The sequence below is a fragment of the Candidozyma duobushaemuli genome (assembly GCF_002926085.2).
Source record: "Candidozyma duobushaemuli strain B09383 chromosome Unknown A_B09383, whole genome shotgun sequence".
Lineage (NCBI taxonomy): Eukaryota > Fungi > Ascomycota > Pichiomycetes > Serinales > Metschnikowiaceae > Candidozyma > Candidozyma duobushaemuli.
The window spans coordinates 1884398-1904771 of NW_020289901.1; the positions used below are offsets into that span (position 1 = coordinate 1884398).

Consider the following 20374-nt stretch of genomic DNA (forward strand, 5'->3'; position numbering starts at 1 on the left):
AAATTGAGAACCAATGGGCGCTTATCTACAGGCTGCCTTGGAAAAGTGGTACAACAAATTTGTGAGCAATGGGTGCAGCACCAGCCAATTGGAGCGCGGTAATACCGTGGAAGCGTTGGAGTGGTGCGACCCTCAGGCTACGCAGAGGGCGGTGTACGGGTTTATCATCTATGAGCAGCGAATGGCTTGATTTTAGAAAAACTCAAGTAAAACACACACAACGAAATAATGATCGCCAGATTGGGATTGAGAACCGCCAGACCAGCAAGAAACTTCCAGACCTCTGCCAGAGCCATGAACAAGGTGTTCGGTGAGCCTGCCACCGGTGTCTACTCGAACTTGCCTTTCAAGGTGAAGAACGTCAAGATCCCATTCGGCGTCAAGTGGTGGGGTGTCTTTGGCTTCTTCTTCTCCTTCCCATTCATCACTTCATACGTTCACATGAAGAGAGCCGGTAACCTTTAAGTGTCTTCATTTCCATCATCATTACACCTGGTGCTTTAGTGGCCGGCTGTATATATTAGAATCAAATCTATTCGTGACATGACATTGTAGCTGTTTTGTATCTATACATTATACATCAAATCTGACACGTTTCACTACCTTATCCTCCGCCATACCTGGTCTTTTGAGGCTTGACTTGCCGTTGAAAGGCTTGGTCTCTGATGTCTCAACAGGGTTGCCTGTAATGCGCTCGAAATCGGTGTCAGTCACCATTTTTTCGGGATCGTAGCCAAACTGATCTTCGTCGTCGTCGTCATCGTCGTCGTTATTCTCGTTCAACGAGTGTGATGGGGATATGTGGGTAATCTCGTTCTTCGGGCTGCCCAAGAATGAGTCCGAGAAATTGAATGAAGTGACGTTGAGGCCTAGTTGGGAAGCAAGAGACGTATCGTCCTTTGGAACCTCTTGCACCTCAGGAGGTGTCATTTGTTTTTCTTCCATTGCAACAGCCTCTTCCTTCTTGACAATCGGTAGGCCCCATCCTTTGACAAATGCGTCGAATGCTAGGTCCTCATCTCCCGCCAATACCTTGAGAGGATCAAACTGCTTTGGAATTAGAGTTATTTCAATTTTCTTGAGATCTTTGTCCAAAGCACTCTGCTTCTTCTCTAACACGCTTCTGAATAGAGCCAGCTGTTGAAAGCTTTGGTCGTCAAGAGCTCTTCTGACTTGTTGCAACTCTGCTGCGTAGGGCTCCTTTATTTTTTCGAGATCTGGTTTTGAACTCATCATGACTGTTTCACTTATGCTGTTGATGTTTAAAATAAGTTTGTTTCTGACGCCGTGGAACAGGTGTATTTGCGTCTTCTTGACTTCATCAATGAATGCTTCTTCATGATGTCCGAAACGTTCAAGATCTTCGTCCATAGCAATGACATATTGAAGCAAGTAGTTGGCTTCTCTTAGAAGCGTATCTCTGCTGATCCTTACATTTTCCTGACCGGAGCTGTTCAATGACGTCGCCTTGATGATGAATTGCTCAATCTTCAGAAGCACATCATGTGGAAAAAGCTCAGCTCCAGTAGTTGTTCTACCCGTGAGCCATGTTTTGAACAAATTGATCAAGTTCTGCCTGGTGAGGGTGTCTGTGACCACGAGGTAACTTTCAGTGAAGATTTTGTGCAAGTTTCTGGCAAAAAGCAAGTTGTATGGGTTACCAATGTTCTTGACAATGGAGTCCATCAAGTAGAACGTATGAAGCTTGTACTTCGGTATTATCTTTAGTATTCTTTCCTCGATGAGCGACACAATGATGGTAGCCTTGTCGATGTGGCGTTCAGCCAATGCAGTGAGTTCTGTGATTAAAGCCCTGGAGTTAAGAGTGAGCGAGGATAGTAGGTGCTGGAAGTACTCCGCACTGAAGGGCTCGTCACTCATGTTACAAGTATTACAGTGTGTTGCTTGTCACACGAAATTGGCCGACCTGAACGAGTCCTGGAAGAATCACACGATGATGATGGGGGGTCTACGAAGCAATCGAGTGGGTAGCACAGAATTAGCTGATACTTAGCGGGGCAGCTGGGGTGGCTGATGAAAAGAAGATTAGTAGGAGAAACAATCTGTTCTCACAAAAATCGGTGAGCTAAGGTCGTGGCGTGTACGTGTGCAGGTCACACACCCGTTAGCTTGAAGCCCTCTTTTTCCTCAACACCATATGCGGCCGTGCAGGTTGAGTAGATCGAGGAAATTTGCAGCCATCCTGACGAAACTGACTAAACTGAGGTATATCTGACAAGACTTTTCTCACCGGAGGTAACTTTTTGTGCTTCATAAGATTTCTGTTTTCGACGCGTATAGGGGGAAGTCTGCAAGGCTGAAGGGGTGGACGTCCTGGACGATGTTGGGGTGGTGCTGTTCCAGCGGGCTGAGGGATTCGGTCGATGTTGTATTTTTTTGGCCTGGGAAGGAAGTGAGAGAAGAGCTGCCGTTTCAATCTGCGGTTTTTCTGCTGCAATGATTGAGTTTCCACGCGTAGGTACAAGAGCTCAGCCATCAAGCTTTCCCCTTTCGACATACCCATGTATGGAGCCCTCGAGCATGTTCGTTCGTTGACTGCAATTTGTCGAAACGAGTCTATGGGGCAGTAAAACTCGGAGAGCATGCCATTGACCACCTTGAGTGCGACAGATAGAGACATGTCTTTAGAAACCTCGAGATTTTCTATATTTGGAGGGGTTCTTTCTTGCTCCCCTTCTTTATTCACTTCATTTGCAGAAATTGTGCATTGAACACATCGAGCTTGGACTAGGGTTAGTGTGGTACTTGACCATCCAGGGTCTCACAAACCTTCATTCTGACAGGTGCCGCACAAGCGATATCTGGCAGTGAAAACCAAATCGCTGGAGGCATTGCAGTTGCAAACGAAACATTTATCTCTTGTCATGAAAATAGAGTAGCCACTCCAGAAGTGGTGGGGAAAGACACCTGCTTTTATACCTGGCGGTCGCATGGCTGCAAAAACGGCAGGCACCCTCATCACGTGCACAGTGAAACAAGCATAAACGTCAATTTCATGGTGTTTCTCTAAGCCCGAATCGATGAAAGATTTCCCAATCTTTTGCAGCTGACCTATATCCTGACTCCGTTGGTGACTAATCGCACCTTATCGAGGCCGATACCGGGAAGCCGCGGTGAGGTCCGGGCCGAAAAAAATCGATAGTATAAGTTGAACCAACCTCACCACTACTAGCCGTGCAACATGATCCGTAACATTCGCCAGTTTTCAACGTCCCGGGCGGCGTTGCAGAAGATCAAGGTCAAGAACCCCATCGTCGAGATGGACGGTGACGAAATGACCAGAATCATTTGGGCCAGAATCAAGGACAAATTGATCAACCCATACTTGGACCTTGACTTGAAGTACTACGACTTAGGTATCGAGGCCAGAGACAAGACTGAGGACCAGATTACCATTGATGCTGCTAACGCCATCAATGAGTACGGTGTGGGTGTCAAGTGTGCCACGATTACCCCAGACGAAGCTCGTGTTGCGGAATTCAACTTGAAGAAGATGTGGTTGTCACCCAACGGAACCATCAGAAACATTTTGGGCGGCACTGTGTTTAGGGAGTCAATTATCATCCCCCGTATTCCTCGTCTTGTTCCAGGCTGGGAAAAACCCATTGTTATTGGAAGACATGCCCATGGGGACCAATACAAAGCTACGGATTTGGTAATTGAGGAGCCAGGCAAGTTGGAGGTTGTGTTTACCCCCAGCAATGGCGGAGACAAAATCACAAAAACGATCTTCGACTACAAGGGCCGCGGAGTCGGGTTGGCGATGTACAACACCGACGAGTCCATAAGAGGATTTACGCATTCGTCGTTCAAGATGGCATTGGCACAGGGATTGCCCTTGTACCTTTCTACAAAAAACACCATCTTGAAGAAGTACGACGGCCGCTTCAAGGACATTTTCCAGGAGATTTACGATGCCGAGTACGCCCAGCAGTTTGAGGCCAAGGGCATATGGTACGAGCACCGTTTGATCGACGACATGGTGGCCCAGATGATCAAGTCCAAGGGAGGATTTGTCATGGCCTTGAAGAACTACGACGGAGATGTGCAGTCGGACATTGTTGCCCAGGGATTCGGATCGTTGGGCCTCATGACCTCGGCCTTGATGACTCCCGATGGAAAAGCGTACGAGAGCGAAGCGGCACACGGCACTGTCACCAGACACTTTAGGCAGCACCAGCAGGGTAAGGAAACATCGACCAACTCGATTGCGTCGATTTTCGCCTGGACCCGAGGCCTCGTCCAGAGAGGCACCTTGGACAATACACCTGAAGTGGTTGAGTTTGCCCGCAAGTTGGAGCAGGCCACGGTGGGACTTGTGCAAGAGGACGGTATTATGACCAAGGATTTGGCATTGGCGTGTGGCCGTACGGACCGTGAGTCTTATGTGACCACGACGGAATTCTTGGACGCCGTTGGAGACAAGTTGAAGTGAAAGAATGGCCGGAGATAAATCCGAACAATGATCAGGCGATATTTGTTCAAATCCGACGGGTGGTGTTGTCACAAAGCTGAACCGTGAAAGTAGACGAGGCTCGAGCAGTCTAGAATTAAAAAAAAAAAAAAAAAAAAAAAAAAAAAGACAGAAAGCCGTAACCACCGGAAATGTTGCCAAGCACCGCATTTATCATCAGAGTCGTAAATGACCTGCCAACCTGCCACGTAGACAATGCTTCGACTTAATTAAGGTGATGCAACATGGCGCCCTCCATGATCAACAGATGCGAGGTCACCAGTGCTATCACCAAGAAGGCGGTTGGCGAGGGTGAAAAGAAAGTTGACCGCTGGGCTTTTTATTTAAAAAAAGAAAAAACCATGGCAATCAACCAAAGCTGCGACGAGTTCCCAATCAAGGCCGACTCGTGAACTTCTGTAGCCGATGTAATAGGGCACCGGCTTTGGAGACAAAGAAAGGCGCCGATCTTTTCCCAAGGTGTTTCATTGTCGATAGCAGGGTCCACTGAATACGGGTGGGAGTTTTTTGAAGTCAGGCACAAATGCCCACAGACATCACAAGTATAGACGACAGTGGCATATGAGACAAACAATCAAAGATCGACAAACAAAGGCCGCGTTGTCAGGGATGAAGCATGGCTACGCAAGGTTATACGCTGGGCTGAGTGACCGAGGGGATTTGGAAAAAAATTTGAGAATAGTGATAGTGGAATGGTTTTGGCGATTTGGGGGGGGGGGGGGGGGGGGTGGGAGCCATGGTGTTTGTGAGAGGGTTATGAGTATTGCGAAAAGCGAAAAAAAAAAAAAAAAGAAAGAAAACCCAAATGACGTCCAATCATTCGGGTGACCCAAAAGAGCCCGAGAAGCAGATGCCCCTGAACGCGAAGGATCGGCACGCCTTAGATCAAACGTGGGGTGCATTTACTTGTTGATGTCTCGAAACAAGTAGTAGGCCGAGATGCAACCGGACTTGTTTCTAACTAGCTGCGGCGTTGGTGCCTAAAAAATAGAAGCCGGGCTGCATGACCTCCTCTTGTTCGGGCAACTGTGTAATGCCCAAGCCACCCGTGGCTGTGAGCGGACAATGCGGCTGAAAACACCACGCAGCGCTCTGCAACGCTCCACGCAACGCAAGCGACCCCAGCGCAGGGGCTGAAACGGATCGTATGACGGTGAAACTGGGTACCGCCAGAGTGAGCACTTACAACCAACGATGTTGCACGTCGCCCTACGCAAACGCTCCCAATACCGGGAGGCCTAGTACAACTCCGCCTGACAACAACAGAACAATCAGATCGTTCAAACAATGGTCGCATCGAGAAGCCCGGTGGGCCAAGATGCCATTGTCCGTTTGTCTCACTGTACCCGCGGCAAACGTGGAACGTCCACCGAGTCACAAACACAACCCGACACGGAATTCCAAAAAGTTGGGTCCCTTGTCTCTAGTAAAGCCGAGGGCACCACCTCCACCACCTCCACCGAGTACCACGCCGCAGCTGTTTCTGGCAATAAACAGCTCCTGTGGGTCGCTGCAAGCGCACGCATTGGGCCTTGCCTTAAGGCTACAGCTTGGCTCTCCCACTACGAGGCAAGCCGGGTATACTAGCTTATCGGGCTGCAGAGCGCATGGGGGAGTGAGGAGCTTGGCGGTTGCTGGTTCTCATTTTCATCGGTGGGCCGCTGGCGGTGCTTTCAGCTTGTGGTGGCAAAATGCAAAGAGAAGACGCCCCCTTGCCTTGCAAATCTCGCTTGGGGCAGGATCGTAGCCCTCGAGGTGGGAGGACGATCGATGTGTGGGACCGCCGGGCGGAGTTGCCATGGCAACAGGTGGTTTCTAGGCAAGGAACAAAACGGAAGAGGTTAACGGATCGGGGCCTCCAGGCCGATGCCACCTGTGCGCCTAACCATGCCGTGAGATCTGCATTGTGTGCACGCCCTGCACAATTCGCTGTGTTCTCTGCGCAGGTTCTCCTGGCCACCCATGCGGGCTCCAATGCGACTGCCCATGCGGGCCACCTGCGCGTCCATGCGCCGTCTCGAGGAAGACTGCCACCGAAACGTACCTGCAATGCATGTCTGCGGCACCATAGGCCGCCCGCACACAGGCCGCCGTGCGGCCCATGCACACCCTGCACTACCCACCCACATGCGCATGGGCCCGCTGTCGCACTGGTTTTGGGTCGCTTCCTCCTAACCAACCTGCTGCTACAAACTCCCACTCCGCCGTACCCTGCCATGGCAACTGTTCCGCATGTACCCTGTCCCACCCGGCACGTGTGACGTACATGCTGCATGCGACGTCACCGGCATTAGCCCCACCCACCCCAATCCTCCTCCCTCATATATATATGTGGCACCTCCCCGTCACCCTCCGTCTCCATCCACCTGTTTTTTTTCTTTACATTTGGTTTATCGTTGTTGGGAAAATCCCTCTGATCCTCGTTCGACGCCTCCTCCAGCCGGACTCCCCCTGCACATCTAGCCGCTGCCTTGAAGCTAGTCCCGGATCTCGTCCATCACTTTTTCGCAGCCGTTCTCTTGCTGCCCCCTGCTCCCGCCTAGGTCTCGAGCAACCCACCTTTCAGCAACTACCTATTCCTATATACTTGAGGCCCCCCGGCCAGCCTGACCTTGTCCTTGCCCAGTGCTGCCGTCCACAAATGTCAAATACCCTTCCTCCGGTGTCCCACCTCACCTCCTCACTAAACGTGCTCCCTCCCAACAGACCGCTTCCCCGGTCTACTACAGAGCTCCTCAGCACTCAATTCCTTCCCAGCACTCAATTGCGCCCCAGCACGTCCCCCAGCTCACCTCGTCCGTGCCAGTGTGGGCCCGCTTGCCTGAGCCTTACTATGAGCTTCCTCCTCCACAACACTACCCGGGGCCTCTGCTCGTGCAATACTCCTTGAACCAGCCGCCTGCGGCTCCCCGAACCCACGACTACCGTTTTGTCGACGATCACAAGCCCCGCAAGAAGCAGCGCAAGGAGCCTCACACCCTGGTGTTCCGCTTCCAGGACTCCTTCAAAGACTCGTACAAGCACGGCAAGCGCCTTTTCCCCGATTCCCATGAAAAGTACCCTGTCACGCCGCTCCAGGATGCATTGCACGCCGTTCCACCCCAGCACGCCCACGAGCTCCAGGAAAACGTCTACCCATCCATTGTCACCAAGAAGTACAGTGCCTCTGCTCTCGGGGCAAACCGCTCCCACTTGCTAGTGTACGAGTACCCCGTGGCAACGCAATGGGTCATCTGGGACTACGAAACAGGCTACACGCATCTCACCGGGTTGTGGAGGGCGGCTCTACACGAACATGCGCTTCATAAGAACAAGAACGGCGTGGTCCACGTGAAGCCCAACGCCAAAGCCGATATCGTGAAACTTCTCGAGTCCACCCCTCAGGCCTTGCACCCATACATCAAGCGGGTCCGTGGTGGTTTCTTGAAGATCCAGGGCACCTGGGTCCCTCACAGCTTGTGCAAGCGCTTGGCCAGAAGCTTCTGCTACTACATCCGCTACCAGCTTGTGCCGATCTTCGGCCCCGACTTCCCAGACCTCTGCCTCGGTCCAGACGACCCGGGCTTTGGCGAACTCCGCTTCGATGCCTGTGGGGACGATTTCCATCTCGACACGCCTGCTGGCTCAGATCTGTGTCCCATCTCCCCACCCTGGCCCCGGACCTGGCTAGCACCACCACCCATTTCGACAACTATTCAACCAGGCCCAAGACGGAACGACTGGGGAGCATCCTGTCGCAGCCGTCATTTCTGCTGGCGTCGCTGGGTCTGACGAACGCGTCGCTGCCTGACCGGCCGGCAGCGAAAAGAGACGACGAGCTGAGAATGTCCTACGCTGACATGGTAGATATTGTGAATGCCTCCAAATGCCTTCAAAGACTACGCCAGGGTCTGGGTCTGGGAAGCGACCAGGAGTGACCCGACGGCTCCCACGGGCTGGCCCGTATCCATGAGCCCGACGCTACAGCGAGTATTTGTGATTTTTCTCTGTTGAAATAGTTAATGATATGAGGACAATGAATCCGTGTGTAATCTTCCTAGCGATGGCTCTGCACACTGCACCCTTCACTTGCCGCAACCTCCACTGTGTGTACTGCAGGCTGCTGCCAGGTCCTCTAAGACACATGAAGATCGGCAGACTAAGTGCCAGGCAGCACTAACGAGCTCTCTTTAGATCTTAAGATGTTCATAACCAAAAACCGAAAAACAACCTGTCAGCCGATCCACGAGGCCATTTTACAAGCCTTCCCTCCTCGAACCTAGCCATCGCTCCGCCACGCTTGCTCTCCGCACAGCAACTAATCCTAGGTCTAGATACCCCATTTTTTTCAAAAGCCTTATCTCTCCATCTCTTGCATGTTGTCTACCATTCCAAAGCAAACTCTCACCCACGGCCGCTTTAACCGCTACGCACCAGCAATAAAAATGCTTTTGTGCTACCCCATCCCCGGCACTATTTCCATATCGGGCCCGAGTGATGTGGCTAAGTTGATCGCCCCTCACATGGGGCTTGTTTAGAGGCTTGACGATGCAGCGCAAATGCCACAGTACAAGCTACAGCCATCGGGCGACGGAACATGTTCACCGTGCTGCAGCTTTGAGGAGGGAAGCTTCCCTAGGGCGGCGTAACAGGGGAATCTAGGAAGTTGCAAACGGGCACGTGATGCGGCACGTGACACTGTTCTCCACTACGACACACATAACCGCCACGTCATCGGGAGGCACAATCCTCTCTATTAGTGTCCTCTCTATACCACCTACTCTGCATTTCGCACCTCTCAGGCAATCTTGGCCCAAATGGAGTTGGTGTCTCAGATCGACCAGACCACACCCGTGCACCATATCAACAGATACACTTCTCGCTACAACCTCTTCAACGAACAAGCACGATGGATTTCGTTACATTCGAGTCGTTTTCAAACGATGAGCATCTTCCGCTGCCTCAGCCGTCCCTCCTGCTCCCCCTCAAGCCACACATCGAGAACTTGGGGCTCATGCTGAACCTCTCAAATCTCAAATCCCTCTTGAAGCTGAAAGACCAGCATGTTGAGGGCGAGACAGAGGCAGCAGAGGCGCATCTTGCTGAAAAATACGCGGCGTTGTCTTTGAAGCTGTTGGAGTCGAATCACGAGACTGACTCGGTGGAGGTACAGGCCGATTCTAGAGTGTCGGCCTTATCAAAACGTTTGGCGAGAGCGCTCAATCCGTCCTTGACGGATGCAGAGATCAGAGAGCTTTTTGGGTTGCTAGAGAGCAAAAACACAGACATTTCAGTCATTACAGACCCAGGTGTGATGGGGTCTGTGGCTCGGAAAAACGCCAGGGGAGAAGTCGAGGCGGATTTGATCAGAAGCCACACATTGGCATTGGCAGACTACGGTAAGGTTGTTCGTCAGCTCGAAAACTTGGGCAGTCGTGTAACTTCGTTGGATACGCTTGTTTCTGACGTGAATCAGAGGCTCGAGTCTGACCAGAGGAGCGCTTCCCACATATCAAAAGACATTCACCAACTCACGAACAAACAAGCAGGTTACAGGATCAAGAAAGAGCTCTTGGCCAATTTCAAACGCACATTTACGCTCAATGAGTACGAGCAGCATTTGCTCACTTCTGGCGACATTAACGCCGAGTTCTTTACTGCCTTGGCTCGTGCCGAGGAAATCAACAAAAAATGCCTGATCCTTCTAGCGCTAGACGACCCTACCCTAGGTCAAGGTGTCATGGCAAAATCCACCGAGCTCATTGAGCGTGCTGTCAATAAGATTCTCACATTTTGCAACCGGTCTTTGACAAATCTTTACCTGATGAACGATAAATCTCGGACAGAGACCTTGCACAAGTGCATGAAGTACCTCAAGTCCAATTCTGTCAGATATGCAGCGGTGATAGACACATATGTGGAATCCAGAATCTCGGGTGTGCTTGAGGAATTTGCAGCTCAAACCAACAGCAAGGCAACCACTAGCCACACCTCCAAAGAACCCAGGCCTGTTTATTATACCTCGCATGATCCTGTCCGGTTTGTTGCCGACATGTTGGCGTACGTGCATTCTGTCGTGGTCAATGAAACAGAAATCCTTGAGGGTTTGTTTCAGGACGACTCAGATGATTTCAAGGTGACCAAATCGGACATGATGAGCCGGATCCTAGGCGCATTAGGCAGGCCCGTCAAAGCCACGATTGACCAACTCATGTCTCTGGAAACAAAGCTCTCGACGATCTACAAGATCTACACTAATCTCGAACTCTATCTTTTAATGTTTGAGAAGCTAGATTTTGCATCCCTGCTCGTAGAGATCTTGCAGTCGCTTCTCGGTGCTGCAAGGTCACGAATCACCACTACCGTGAGCAATCGATTGGCAACTGTGGCGTCACTGAACTCGGCGCAAATGGACTTGTCTGCCGATTTGCAACCTCCCGAATGGATTCTTAATTTCTACAGCGAATTGTTGCCAATTCTCGATGCAATGATGAGTGAAACGATTCTCCTGTTGCCAAAAAAAGAACACGACGAATTTTTGGATATGGTGGTGGACAAGCCGATCGAAATCTTCGAATCTCACTTGACCGGAGTTGTCAAGACGCTCAACAAAGAGGAGGTGCTTATTTTCAAGCAGAATTTTCTCGATTTGGTACTTTCGAAAATCATGCCACTTGCGTTTTTTAACGACAAGGTCTTGGAACTCAATCGGAAAATGCATGGAATTACGAAGGAGGTAACGCAATTTCACTTGGAGAAGCTCCTCAAGGAATGCCTGCTTTTCGATTTCTACAACATTGTCAACATGATCTGCCCCGTGGATGACGAAATCTTCGATGCTGATATGTACGAGGCGATTCAGGAAAACAAACTTTTCAACGAAACCACCATTGCCAGCGCAAACGACACGATGCAAGAGGTACTTCCCAACGCACTCCTCGATGTACAGAACAGCCTCATGAGTCTCAACCTGCCTAGTATTGTGTCGGAAGTGGTTGAAGAGGTGATGGTCGGGTTTACGAGCTTCTACCAGTACTTCAAGGAGATTGTGGAGAAGTTTTTGGGAGAAGGATTACTCACCTGGCTGGCGGTTGAAATAGCAACATTGTTAGGTGTGGAGAATGTTGTTCAAGGAGGCTGAAGAGTGCTAAAATTGGAGCAATTGATTTCAACATGCAGCGAAGCTGACCCGTGGAGGCTGCATATCCGAATCGAGGTGGTTCGAGGGTGCTGCACGTCGAGGGATAATATGTGGGGGCGAATGCATCGAGAACCCATGAGAAAAGATGGAGCCTCGAGGGCGGGGCCTCGGGCCAAGCATGTGCACTAGTCTATCATGCATTGCATCGCAGAGCGCATAGGGATGAAATCGAAGCATTCCAAAAGGCGCTCTGCAAATGCACCATGCAGCAGCGGACGCAAAATTGACCGTGCTAGCGGGCACGCAATCTTCTCCTTCGCCTGAGGCCCAAAGCCTCGATATGCCGGTGAATTTCGTCCATGCATAGTACAGCATTATGTGCGGCGCGAGCCTCCTCGGTGACACATTGGGCTAGCCGCCAGACAATTGCGTATCGAAAAAGTACGCGACCTCCACTGGTTATGGTGCCTTGATCTGTAAATTCTATTCCTGAACATGTTGGTTCACTGTTGTCCATTTTGCCGATCGACGTATGGAACAAAGCTCCACTGCTTATCTTGAGATTGGTCATCTTGCTCCCTGAAAACGGCTGCGATCCTCAGGGATGTCTCACCCGCTCATTGTCCCTGATCTTCCTTTCTCCCTTCCACAATGGCACCTTATTGGGATGCCAGACAAGGTGATGCAAAAATGTGCCAAGCCGGAACCACATGGGGACCGCCGACTTTCTCGAGAGAAGGGGCGTCGAGAAAAAAATTGATATGATTCTAGCCTTTGTGTTGGCAACTTTAACCTCGCCGAGGCTCTATTGTGTCAGAAAGCAAGAGAGCTCGAAATGCACATATCTGAGACACACATCTGGTGAGACGGCAGGCACATACCGCCAACGCCTTGCACGAGGCGTTTTCCGAAAAATTCCTCCGTTAACTATATACATTAGTCCACAAGCCTCGGTGGACAAAAGTCGAAAAAATGAAATTCATTTCACTTAATTGGCCTCATTCTTAAGCCACAGAATGCAGTTCCTCTAGGAAGTTCGACGTACGATCACTTTGAGATTGTCTTAAATGCTCAGCGGCTGAATGCTGGAGAATTTTCCAAAATACCGTACGCAGCCCAACATCGGGAATTGCCACCTTTCCGTAACAATAGACTCGAGAGCGCAGTCTCATAACGCTCGTAAACAAGTTCCACAAAACAGGTGATTTCGAAGCAAAGAAGCATAAAATGACAGTCCACTGATGCAATGCCTGCAATTGAGCAACACCAGCAGGTCTTTGATTGATTTTTGGCAAAGGGTGGCTGGTGCGGTATCTGAACTCCCCTATGTTGCCTTTACGGGAAGCCCACTTCTGCTTTTGAAACTTGTGTTGCTCAAGATGGACCTTGCAAACATTTTCACACTTCCACACTCACACGACTAATCTCTGGCAGGTACATTTCCCCTTCCGTAGCCGTCCTTCCGGTAGTAGTCCATGGGATAGTAACCATCCTGCCAGCGGTCGCCGCCTATCATAACCATAGCCTCGTAAGGCGTTAGCAAAGGCTTTTCGAACGCATAGCCCCAGTCAATTGAAAGCCGAGGACACGCCACTTGCACGAAAGCATCCACATCGTCAAACATGGCCAATTTCTGAGGGAAAATCTCACTCAAGATGATCTTCACCGTTTCCACGCCGACTTGTGCAAACCCTTTCTCCAAACGGTCGAGCGTCTGTGGATTTCCCTGCCGTCCCAAGGCTCCTAATATGAGACCAACCTTCTTCGCCTCCTTGGCATGCGAAATGGCGTCCTGACGCACTTGCACCATCTGTTGTTGGTCGTAGCGTTCTCTGGTGAACTTCCGCAGATACGGATCGTACCGATATGCTGGAATGTCGGGGTTATGTATCATGGCACTCTCGAGGTGGAAACGGCCGTCGCCAATGTACACCATGGCGTCTATGTTCTGGTCTAGACGGGCCGAGGTGCACCCTAGAACCTCACCTTTCGATAGAGGCATGGTTTGAGGTGGGATGATGTAGATGGGCTCTTCTGCGGCTTCGAGCTTGCCTCTGATGCTGTGAATGGTAGGATTGAACTGGATCGTGCCGAAACAGGCGATGGTGCTGCCCTGTGTAAAGTTCTTCTGGATAGTATTGATAAGGTGCTGCTCCTCGATGTTGATAGTGACAAAGACATAGAGCACCTTGATGGCGGTGACATCGATCGGCACCAAACAGGAGTGGGCATAATGAATAATGAAATCACAGTCCAAGGCTCTGGCGGTGTAGTCGTCGATACAGCATGCTCCATAGGAGACATCTCCCATCACTACAGTCTCCACCTCACAAAACTGCTCCAAAATGTCCGAGATGACCAAAGAATAAATAAGCAAGCCCTCTGGCATCTGAAGCGCCACCCGCTTGGCCTTGTGCTTCCGAATATTCCAAACACACTTGTGGATCTCAAAGTTGTAGTTTGAAGGAAGTAACCTGATGGCCTCGTTTAACTCCTTATCGTCAAGGATATCCTGGGGGATCTGGTTGACTGCTCTTCCCACGTGCCTCTTCACCACGGGAACCACCGACCCGTCGGCCGCCCGCGTGGTTTTCCTGCCCACAAATCGTCTTTTGGGTTTCTCCATGGTGGTTGCAACTTAGTTGATTTTCTCATCGCGCATGGTGATGAGGTAATGCTTACACCTTATTTCACCATCGACCAGAACGACGAATATGTCTTCATCAACGTGAGCGTGTCGCATGTGAGATTCAGTGCTCTGGCCATCGAGATGGTGGTGGACAACGAGGTTTTCATTTTTTCCCTTAGTCCCTACTACCTCAGGCTCAGGCTTCCATATGCTCTTGTGGACGACGAAAGGGCCCATGCTGAGTTCGATCTGAAGGAGGGCATTGTCAAAATCAAGGTGGCCAAGGAGACCAAGGGCCAGCTTTTTCCCGATTTGGACCTCACTGCTAAACTCCTAGCGAGGAAGAATGTTGAACCGAAGAAGCCTTTGATCGAGGACTTGGATGTGGATAAGACAGAGGTTTCCTCGGGTGTGGAAGGAGAAAAACACGATTGGGAAATTGAACAGGTGGAGGCCAAAGCTGAGGATCCTCTTACTGTGACCTACGGCTTCAACAATGCCCATTCAGGCGTCATTGGAGTGTCCATGTCGAATGGAAACGATATCAATGAATTGGGCAACCCTGAAGCTGCCCACGGTCCCGATCGGGTTCTTGAGCGTCTCATCAAGGAGAACATCAAGTTCGATCCCGAATACTACGCTGCTGATTACATAATGGAAAAGTACCCTTCTCCTGATGACGACAAGAGCTTTGTGGGCATTCTCAAGTGGAAGCTGCCTGCCACAAGGATGTTTGCCAACTGGTACAACAAGAACCAGGCACTTCCAGCTGAAGAACGAGCACAAGTAATGCCTGTGGAGTTTTCCAAAGAGGAGCAGGAAAAGATGCTCCAGCTTCCAAGAAAGAACTATTTGGTTGATGAGGCTGTCAAGCCCCAGCTATACGTTCTCATCATTTCACTTCTTTTTGCATATCAGTTCGACCTACGAGAAAACGAGGGAGAGCACAATATCGAAAGTGCTTGGACAGTGGGCAAATTGGTGCCCCAGTTTGCTTTCTTGGATTCCCAAATCCACATTGCTAACGAAAGTTCCAAAGACACAATCCTCAAAGCTGCTATAATAGCCTCAATTCGCCGTGCACTCTCCTACCCGTTCCACAGAAACTACAAGCTTGTCAAGGCTGCATGGAACGATGTCTACTATACGCTTCGAGGGGGCAAGCGTATGGTTCTCAAATGTCTTCTTGACCTAAAGGAGCTTTTCCGCTATCATGACGTGTACTATGTATATGACAAGATATGGCTTGAGGACCTCTGTCTGTGGTTCATCGGCGACCAAGTGAGTGAGACCTTGATCAGGACGCTAGCCCACGACTTGAAAAAAGAGGTCGATGCGTTGCAAAAATCTGACATCACCTTTGAAAAAATAGACGATTCGCAGGATGGCGACGAGATGATCGCATTAGATATCGGTGAGGTTGAGGTAATGGCCGAGGACTCGTTTGCAGCGGCAAACGGTGCTTAATGCTAAATAAGTTAAGGAAGTGAGCGAGGCCGAGACTTGTGGGTGAAAGCTTTGCGGTGAGCTTAAGGGGTATAAGAACAATAAATTAGCCGTTACCGCAGCACTGCCTTAGTGATTGCATTTCGTAAATCGTGTTTGACTTTTAGCTTTAGGAACATCAACAGACTTGCGATCGATTTGCCAGATCGGTAAGCCAGTTGCGCTACCGAAGTAGGAGCGTAGATGTCATACCCTGAAGACACAGTTCGGGGCCGGTTGACGCTTGCGAAACACAGAATGCATTAGACGGGCTAATTTGACAGGAGAATGTCGTGAGGAAAGCGTCCCAGTGACTGAGACGTTTCACTGTTTGTGTCTGTTTCGTGTTTTTTCGGAGGCTCCTGCAATGTCACATCGCTGGTATCCATCAGAACGTCTGGGTCTTCACGCTTGAAGTTCGTCAGATCCGTGCTTAGCCTTGAACTGTGCCTGAGGTGGCCCAAATCCACAGACATGTCGCCCGACTTGTGTCTTTTATGAGATCGTTCTGGGCTCTTTTCAGGCTGACCTGGGTTTTCTGGTTTCCAATGGTGGAACTGTATAACGTGCTGGAACGACGTCATTGATTCTTGCGATGGAGGCTGGGGCATACGAGCTTGTTTATGTAGAGGCTGAGCCGGAGAAGGCTTTACCTGAATGGAAGAAGTTGCCCCAAGGGCAGCTGGAGGTGGCTTTTCGTCAGCAGTCTTGTTCTCGGACCGGAGCGCTCGCTGGATCGATCCATGCTTTTGGGAGTTTCCGCCGGCATCGAGAAGTGCCGCTGGTGGGCCAGAATCGTCTTTTGTGCTGGTCTATATGGAGTTATCGGGTTTGACAAGTTAGCCACCGCTGCCGCGCCGATTTTCGCTGGCGAAAGCGGTCTTCTGGAGCCCGAGCCGAACCTGTAATTTAGTGGCGCCACGGGGCTGGCATTATCGTGGTCCTGGCGGGCAATTCCGGGCCCTGTAGGCGCCTGAGAGGTGTGGCTCTGGTCTGGAGCTGCGAAGGTGTCCGAGGGCCGTTTCTGGTGATCAGGATAGCCACGGGATTCGGGAACGGACCCGACGCACATGGACGGAATCAAATGAGGAGGAACTTCGTTTTGGATGGCGGTCTGGAGGATGGCGAGGTTGCGCAGGGCGAGCTCCAACCGAAGCTGTTCCTGGCGTGAACGCTCCTGTTCCGACCGGAGTCGTAGCGCCTCTACTAGATTGGCTTCTGTGAGCGGAATTGATGCAAATTGGGGGCCCAAGACCAGGTCGAGCGTGGCCCTGGGCGGGTATGGCGGGTGTTGTTCGAAATGCAGTGGTCTTTGGGGCAGCAAATAGGGAGCTTGCTGGAGATGGGGAGTGGATGCTGAGGCAGGTAGCCTTGAGGTCCCTTCGTCCGGGCGTGGTTTCTCTTGAGGCTTGGCGGGAGACGCCAGCCTGCTTCTGGTATGGCCCGGATGCCTAGGATGCCTCTGGTCTTTGGAGGGTTCATCCTCCGAAAACTTGTCAATGAGGGAATGCACGCTCATGGATCCAGACATGATGTCCGGACATGTACCGGCCTGAGCTTTTAAGTTGGGCAGGATCCTAGGACGGATCGGGTCTTCAAAGTGACAATGAGTCTTGGGGTAAACAAGAAGAGGGAGAGGTTGATGATGATGTAGACGATAATCGGGGCTTGGATCTCCTGCAGAGGCCAGGGGCCCGCGTCGTTGATCTGGCTAGGCCATTCCGCCATTCTGGGTGCAAACTGGAATTTGTGCCATGGCAAGGAAATTTGGCTCCGAAACCGCCTCTGCTTACTACGAGCAGCTAATTTTCCCGAAGGGTTTTGGGCGTATGCGTGGAGAAAGCGTTGTTTGCAGCCATCGCTTGCTGCGCGGCTACGTCTGGGCGGTACTCCCAAATCTGCCGCCTGAAGTGACTAAATGCAGCTCACGTCAAGCTTTGCCGCAAACGCCCCAAAAGTAAATTAGCCTCACAAAAAGAGAATTAGCCTCACATAAACACTGGTGGACATCTCGATGGGGCGACGTTTATTTCCCATAATGCTCAGGTGCCATGCTCTCAAGTCTCGAGACTCGCCTCACCACACAGGCATACTGTACCACGCCTTGTGGTTCCCTTTCAACAACAAATAAGCTCTGGCGAGTGCCTCTGGACTGCCATTTGCTTGATAAAACCGTAAATCAAACTTTCGTAACAAATCATTCATGGTGTCATGGAATGCACGCTGGTGCGCTAATAATTGCTGATATCATCACCTCGGCCATTGGACGGCCTGACATATCCCATCGGCTCTTCGGATCCAGTTTATTCTTGAATTCGACAATACCGCTTCATTCACATACCCAACACATTGCGATATATAATGGGCTTGTCCAAACGGCCACCTTTGTTCAACAAGCCGCATTGTCACCATGCTGCTTGTACCGAACTGCCGATCCAAAACACAAAACTAAGTTCCGTGGGTGGCTGCATCTCCGAAGTTTATCTAAAAGTTCTCAATTTCAAAAACAACCTGTCCGTCATGCTTCTTCAAGTTGGCAATGTGGTTCTTGAACCGATTCCGCCAGTCAGAGACCTCGGAAATTGGGAACTTCAACTCTCCCTTGAGCACAAGACGCAATCCCTCTTGTACCCATCTCTGCTTCACTTCCAAATCGAATTTTTCGTAGTAGCTGTATTTAGCCACAAATTGATTGGCGAATCCTTGCAGCCACTTCAGTGCCCACGGGTTAAATACGTCCTTGCTAGTGTGATCCACGAGTTGGGTAATCAGATAGGATGGTTCTGACAAGTTGAACTTGCAGAAAGAGATGAATGAGCATCCGTCAGCTTTTGGCTTCATGAGCTTCTCGAAAAGAGGACCCTTTGATTTACCAAAAAGCGTTGTCAACTGCACTCCAGGAGCCAACCTTTGCTTGAATGGGAAATTGACCTCATCGAGGGCGCTCATTGTCATTGAATGCTGGAAAATTTTCTTGCTTCCAATAATGTCAATGAACAAATCGATCTTGCATGTGTTTACATTTGATGAATCGATGGAAGTGCTTTCAGGGATCCCATCAAACATAGCTTCGATAAGCTCCGAGGCGAAGAACGAAACCTTCTTGTAGTTTACGGGTGTCTTCTCTCCTGGAAGCACTAGGTCCTCATTGGCCATATCGTACGCTAAAACATGCACTTTGCGTGTGCCTCCACTGCCGAGCCTTTCAGCAACATTTCTCGTCTTAGCAAGTGAGCTTTCTTTTACAACCAAAATCACATTGATTCTCTCTAAGATCTCGGAGTATGCACTCGAGAACAATGTCTGGAGAATCGTATAGCCCAATTGAGTATCCCCACCATTGATGAGGATGTTTGCAGACCCCTGACGAGCAAACACTGAATCCATGACCAGAAGTGCCAGCTTAGCTCTGCAGTAAGAGCTGCCAAATACCGACAATTTAGCCAAATCGGGCACCTCAACCTTTGCAGGGGTATCCCTGATGTCTGTTTTCTTGGAAGGAGCCTCATTTGTTTGAGGAAGGTCCGAGTTTGACAGGAAAAGCTCCGAGGATGAGCTCTTTTGGTCCTGAGTGTCGTCACCAGAGCCTACTTTAAATGATGATGCTGGCTCAAACGACAAGTTGACGTCCACTGAGCCCAATTGTGCAAGAACTTCCTCCGGAACAGCTACCAAGACGTCTCTAGCCGGAGTTACAACCAAAGCAGACAGTAAAGCACCTTTACGGTCGTCGGGATTCACAACACCAAAAACAGTAGTCCCTGTCTCGAACTCGGAATTCTCGTACCGAGAGCCCGGTCTGATCACCGTACCCACAAAGTCGAAACCCAAGCCGACTTTCGTATCGGAGAGGTTCACCAAGTACTTGCTGATCTTGGAGATGTCAAATGACGTGAGCGAAGCATACTTTATGTCCACAAGCACAGAATCGGATTTGCAAGGATTTGGAGTTTCCCAGTAGTTGAAGTTGAGCTCTGTCTGCTTGTTAACCACAGAGATATCCTTCACTGCCACACATCTTCTGTCTCTCATTTCATTAAAAGGCTTGGCCTTGACTTTTGGCTCAAACACATTTTCAAGCACTGGCAATGGTCGGGGACCCTCGGGCTTGGAGTCCAAATAAGCTAGCTCGGGGGTATTTTTGAGAAAGGGTTACTCTTCTCCTTGTCCTTTCTTCTCTCGTCCAAATACTCGTGGTGTTCTTTGAGGTCTTCCAGAGGCTCTGGAGCGAACCCTACAGATTTGCGTTTCTTGGGCTTTTCTTCTGACTTAGTGGAGACTTCATCTGTAGGCTCGGGCCTGTCATCTTTCTTGATATGATCTTCGTTTGCTGCAGTTTCCGTTTCAGCTGGCATCGAAGGATCGCCCGCTTTCAGAACTTCTGCCCCAGATTCTTCATTATTATCCAATTTCTCTGTCTTTGGTTCCTCTTTCTCTGTAGGCTTCTCACCGTCTGGGGCCTCCGAGGCATCAGTTTCCTCGATTTTCACAGAACTGTCAATTGCAGGCGTATCTGGGTCATGGGGCTCACTGTCCCTGGTCTCGTCAACTATAGTCATTATATCTCGAAATTGTGAATTTCTCAATTCCTCAAGTAGTACAATGGGCTTATCAGGATCAGCTGAACCCCGGACCGAACTTTCCT

At 50.3% G+C, this 20374-nt stretch overlaps 9 protein-coding genes across 9 annotated transcripts; 5 read left to right on the forward strand and 4 right to left on the reverse strand. All coding sequences in view use genetic code 12, as the record gives it.

Annotated features, from left to right (window-relative positions):
- Positions 1-13: 13 nt before the first annotated feature.
- On the forward strand, positions 14-465 carry COX8 (cytochrome c oxidase subunit VIII; the record flags this gene model as incomplete). Its single annotated transcript, XM_025479427.1, has 2 exons — positions 14-159; positions 240-465. The coding sequence occupies 2 exons, from the start codon at positions 14-16 to the stop codon at positions 463-465; spliced, it is 372 nt and encodes a 123-aa protein (XP_025338900.1).
- Positions 466-573: 108 nt separating this feature from the next.
- On the reverse strand, positions 574-1881 carry CXQ87_000868 (uncharacterized protein; the record flags this gene model as incomplete). The annotated part of the gene is made up of 1 exon (XM_025479428.1): positions 574-1881. The coding sequence occupies one exon, from the start codon at positions 1879-1881 to the stop codon at positions 574-576; it is 1308 nt and encodes a 435-aa protein (XP_025338901.1).
- A 1321-nt stretch (positions 1882-3202) lies between these two features.
- On the forward strand, positions 3203-4456 carry IDP1 (isocitrate dehydrogenase (NADP(+)); the record flags this gene model as incomplete). Its single annotated transcript, XM_025479429.1, has 1 exon — positions 3203-4456. The coding sequence occupies one exon, from the start codon at positions 3203-3205 to the stop codon at positions 4454-4456; it is 1254 nt and encodes a 417-aa protein (XP_025338902.1).
- Positions 4457-7136: 2680 nt separating this feature from the next.
- Positions 7137-8412, forward strand: CXQ87_000870 (uncharacterized protein; the record flags this gene model as incomplete). Its single annotated transcript, XM_025479430.1, has 3 exons — positions 7137-7157; positions 7202-8127; positions 8166-8412. 3 exons carry the CDS (start codon positions 7137-7139, stop codon positions 8410-8412), a joined length of 1194 nt encoding a protein of 397 aa, XP_025338903.1.
- Positions 8413-9383: 971 nt separating this feature from the next.
- On the forward strand, positions 9384-11615 carry CXQ87_000871 (Golgi transport complex subunit; the record flags this gene model as incomplete). The annotated part of the gene is made up of 1 exon (XM_025479431.1): positions 9384-11615. One exon carries the CDS (start codon positions 9384-9386, stop codon positions 11613-11615), a length of 2232 nt encoding a protein of 743 aa, XP_025338904.1.
- A 1420-nt stretch (positions 11616-13035) lies between these two features.
- On the reverse strand, positions 13036-14241 carry CXQ87_000872 (2-(3-amino-3-carboxypropyl)histidine synthase; the record flags this gene model as incomplete). Its single annotated transcript, XM_025479432.1, has 1 exon — positions 13036-14241. One exon carries the CDS (start codon positions 14239-14241, stop codon positions 13036-13038), a length of 1206 nt encoding a protein of 401 aa, XP_025338905.1.
- Positions 14242-14289: 48 nt separating this feature from the next.
- Positions 14290-15711, forward strand: CXQ87_000873 (Hsp90 cochaperone; the record flags this gene model as incomplete). Its single annotated transcript, XM_025479433.1, has 1 exon — positions 14290-15711. One exon carries the CDS (start codon positions 14290-14292, stop codon positions 15709-15711), a length of 1422 nt encoding a protein of 473 aa, XP_025338906.1.
- A 290-nt stretch (positions 15712-16001) lies between these two features.
- On the reverse strand, positions 16002-17260 carry CXQ87_000874 (uncharacterized protein; the record flags this gene model as incomplete). Its single annotated transcript, XM_025479434.1, has 2 exons — positions 16002-16536; positions 16566-17260. The coding sequence occupies 2 exons, from the start codon at positions 17258-17260 to the stop codon at positions 16002-16004; spliced, it is 1230 nt and encodes a 409-aa protein (XP_025338907.1).
- A 953-nt stretch (positions 17261-18213) lies between these two features.
- Positions 18214-20288, reverse strand: CXQ87_000875 (uncharacterized protein; the record flags this gene model as incomplete). The annotated part of the gene is made up of 2 exons (XM_025479435.1): positions 18214-19853; positions 19886-20288. 2 exons carry the CDS (start codon positions 20286-20288, stop codon positions 18214-18216), a joined length of 2043 nt encoding a protein of 680 aa, XP_025338908.1.
- Positions 20289-20374: the final 86 nt, after the last annotated feature.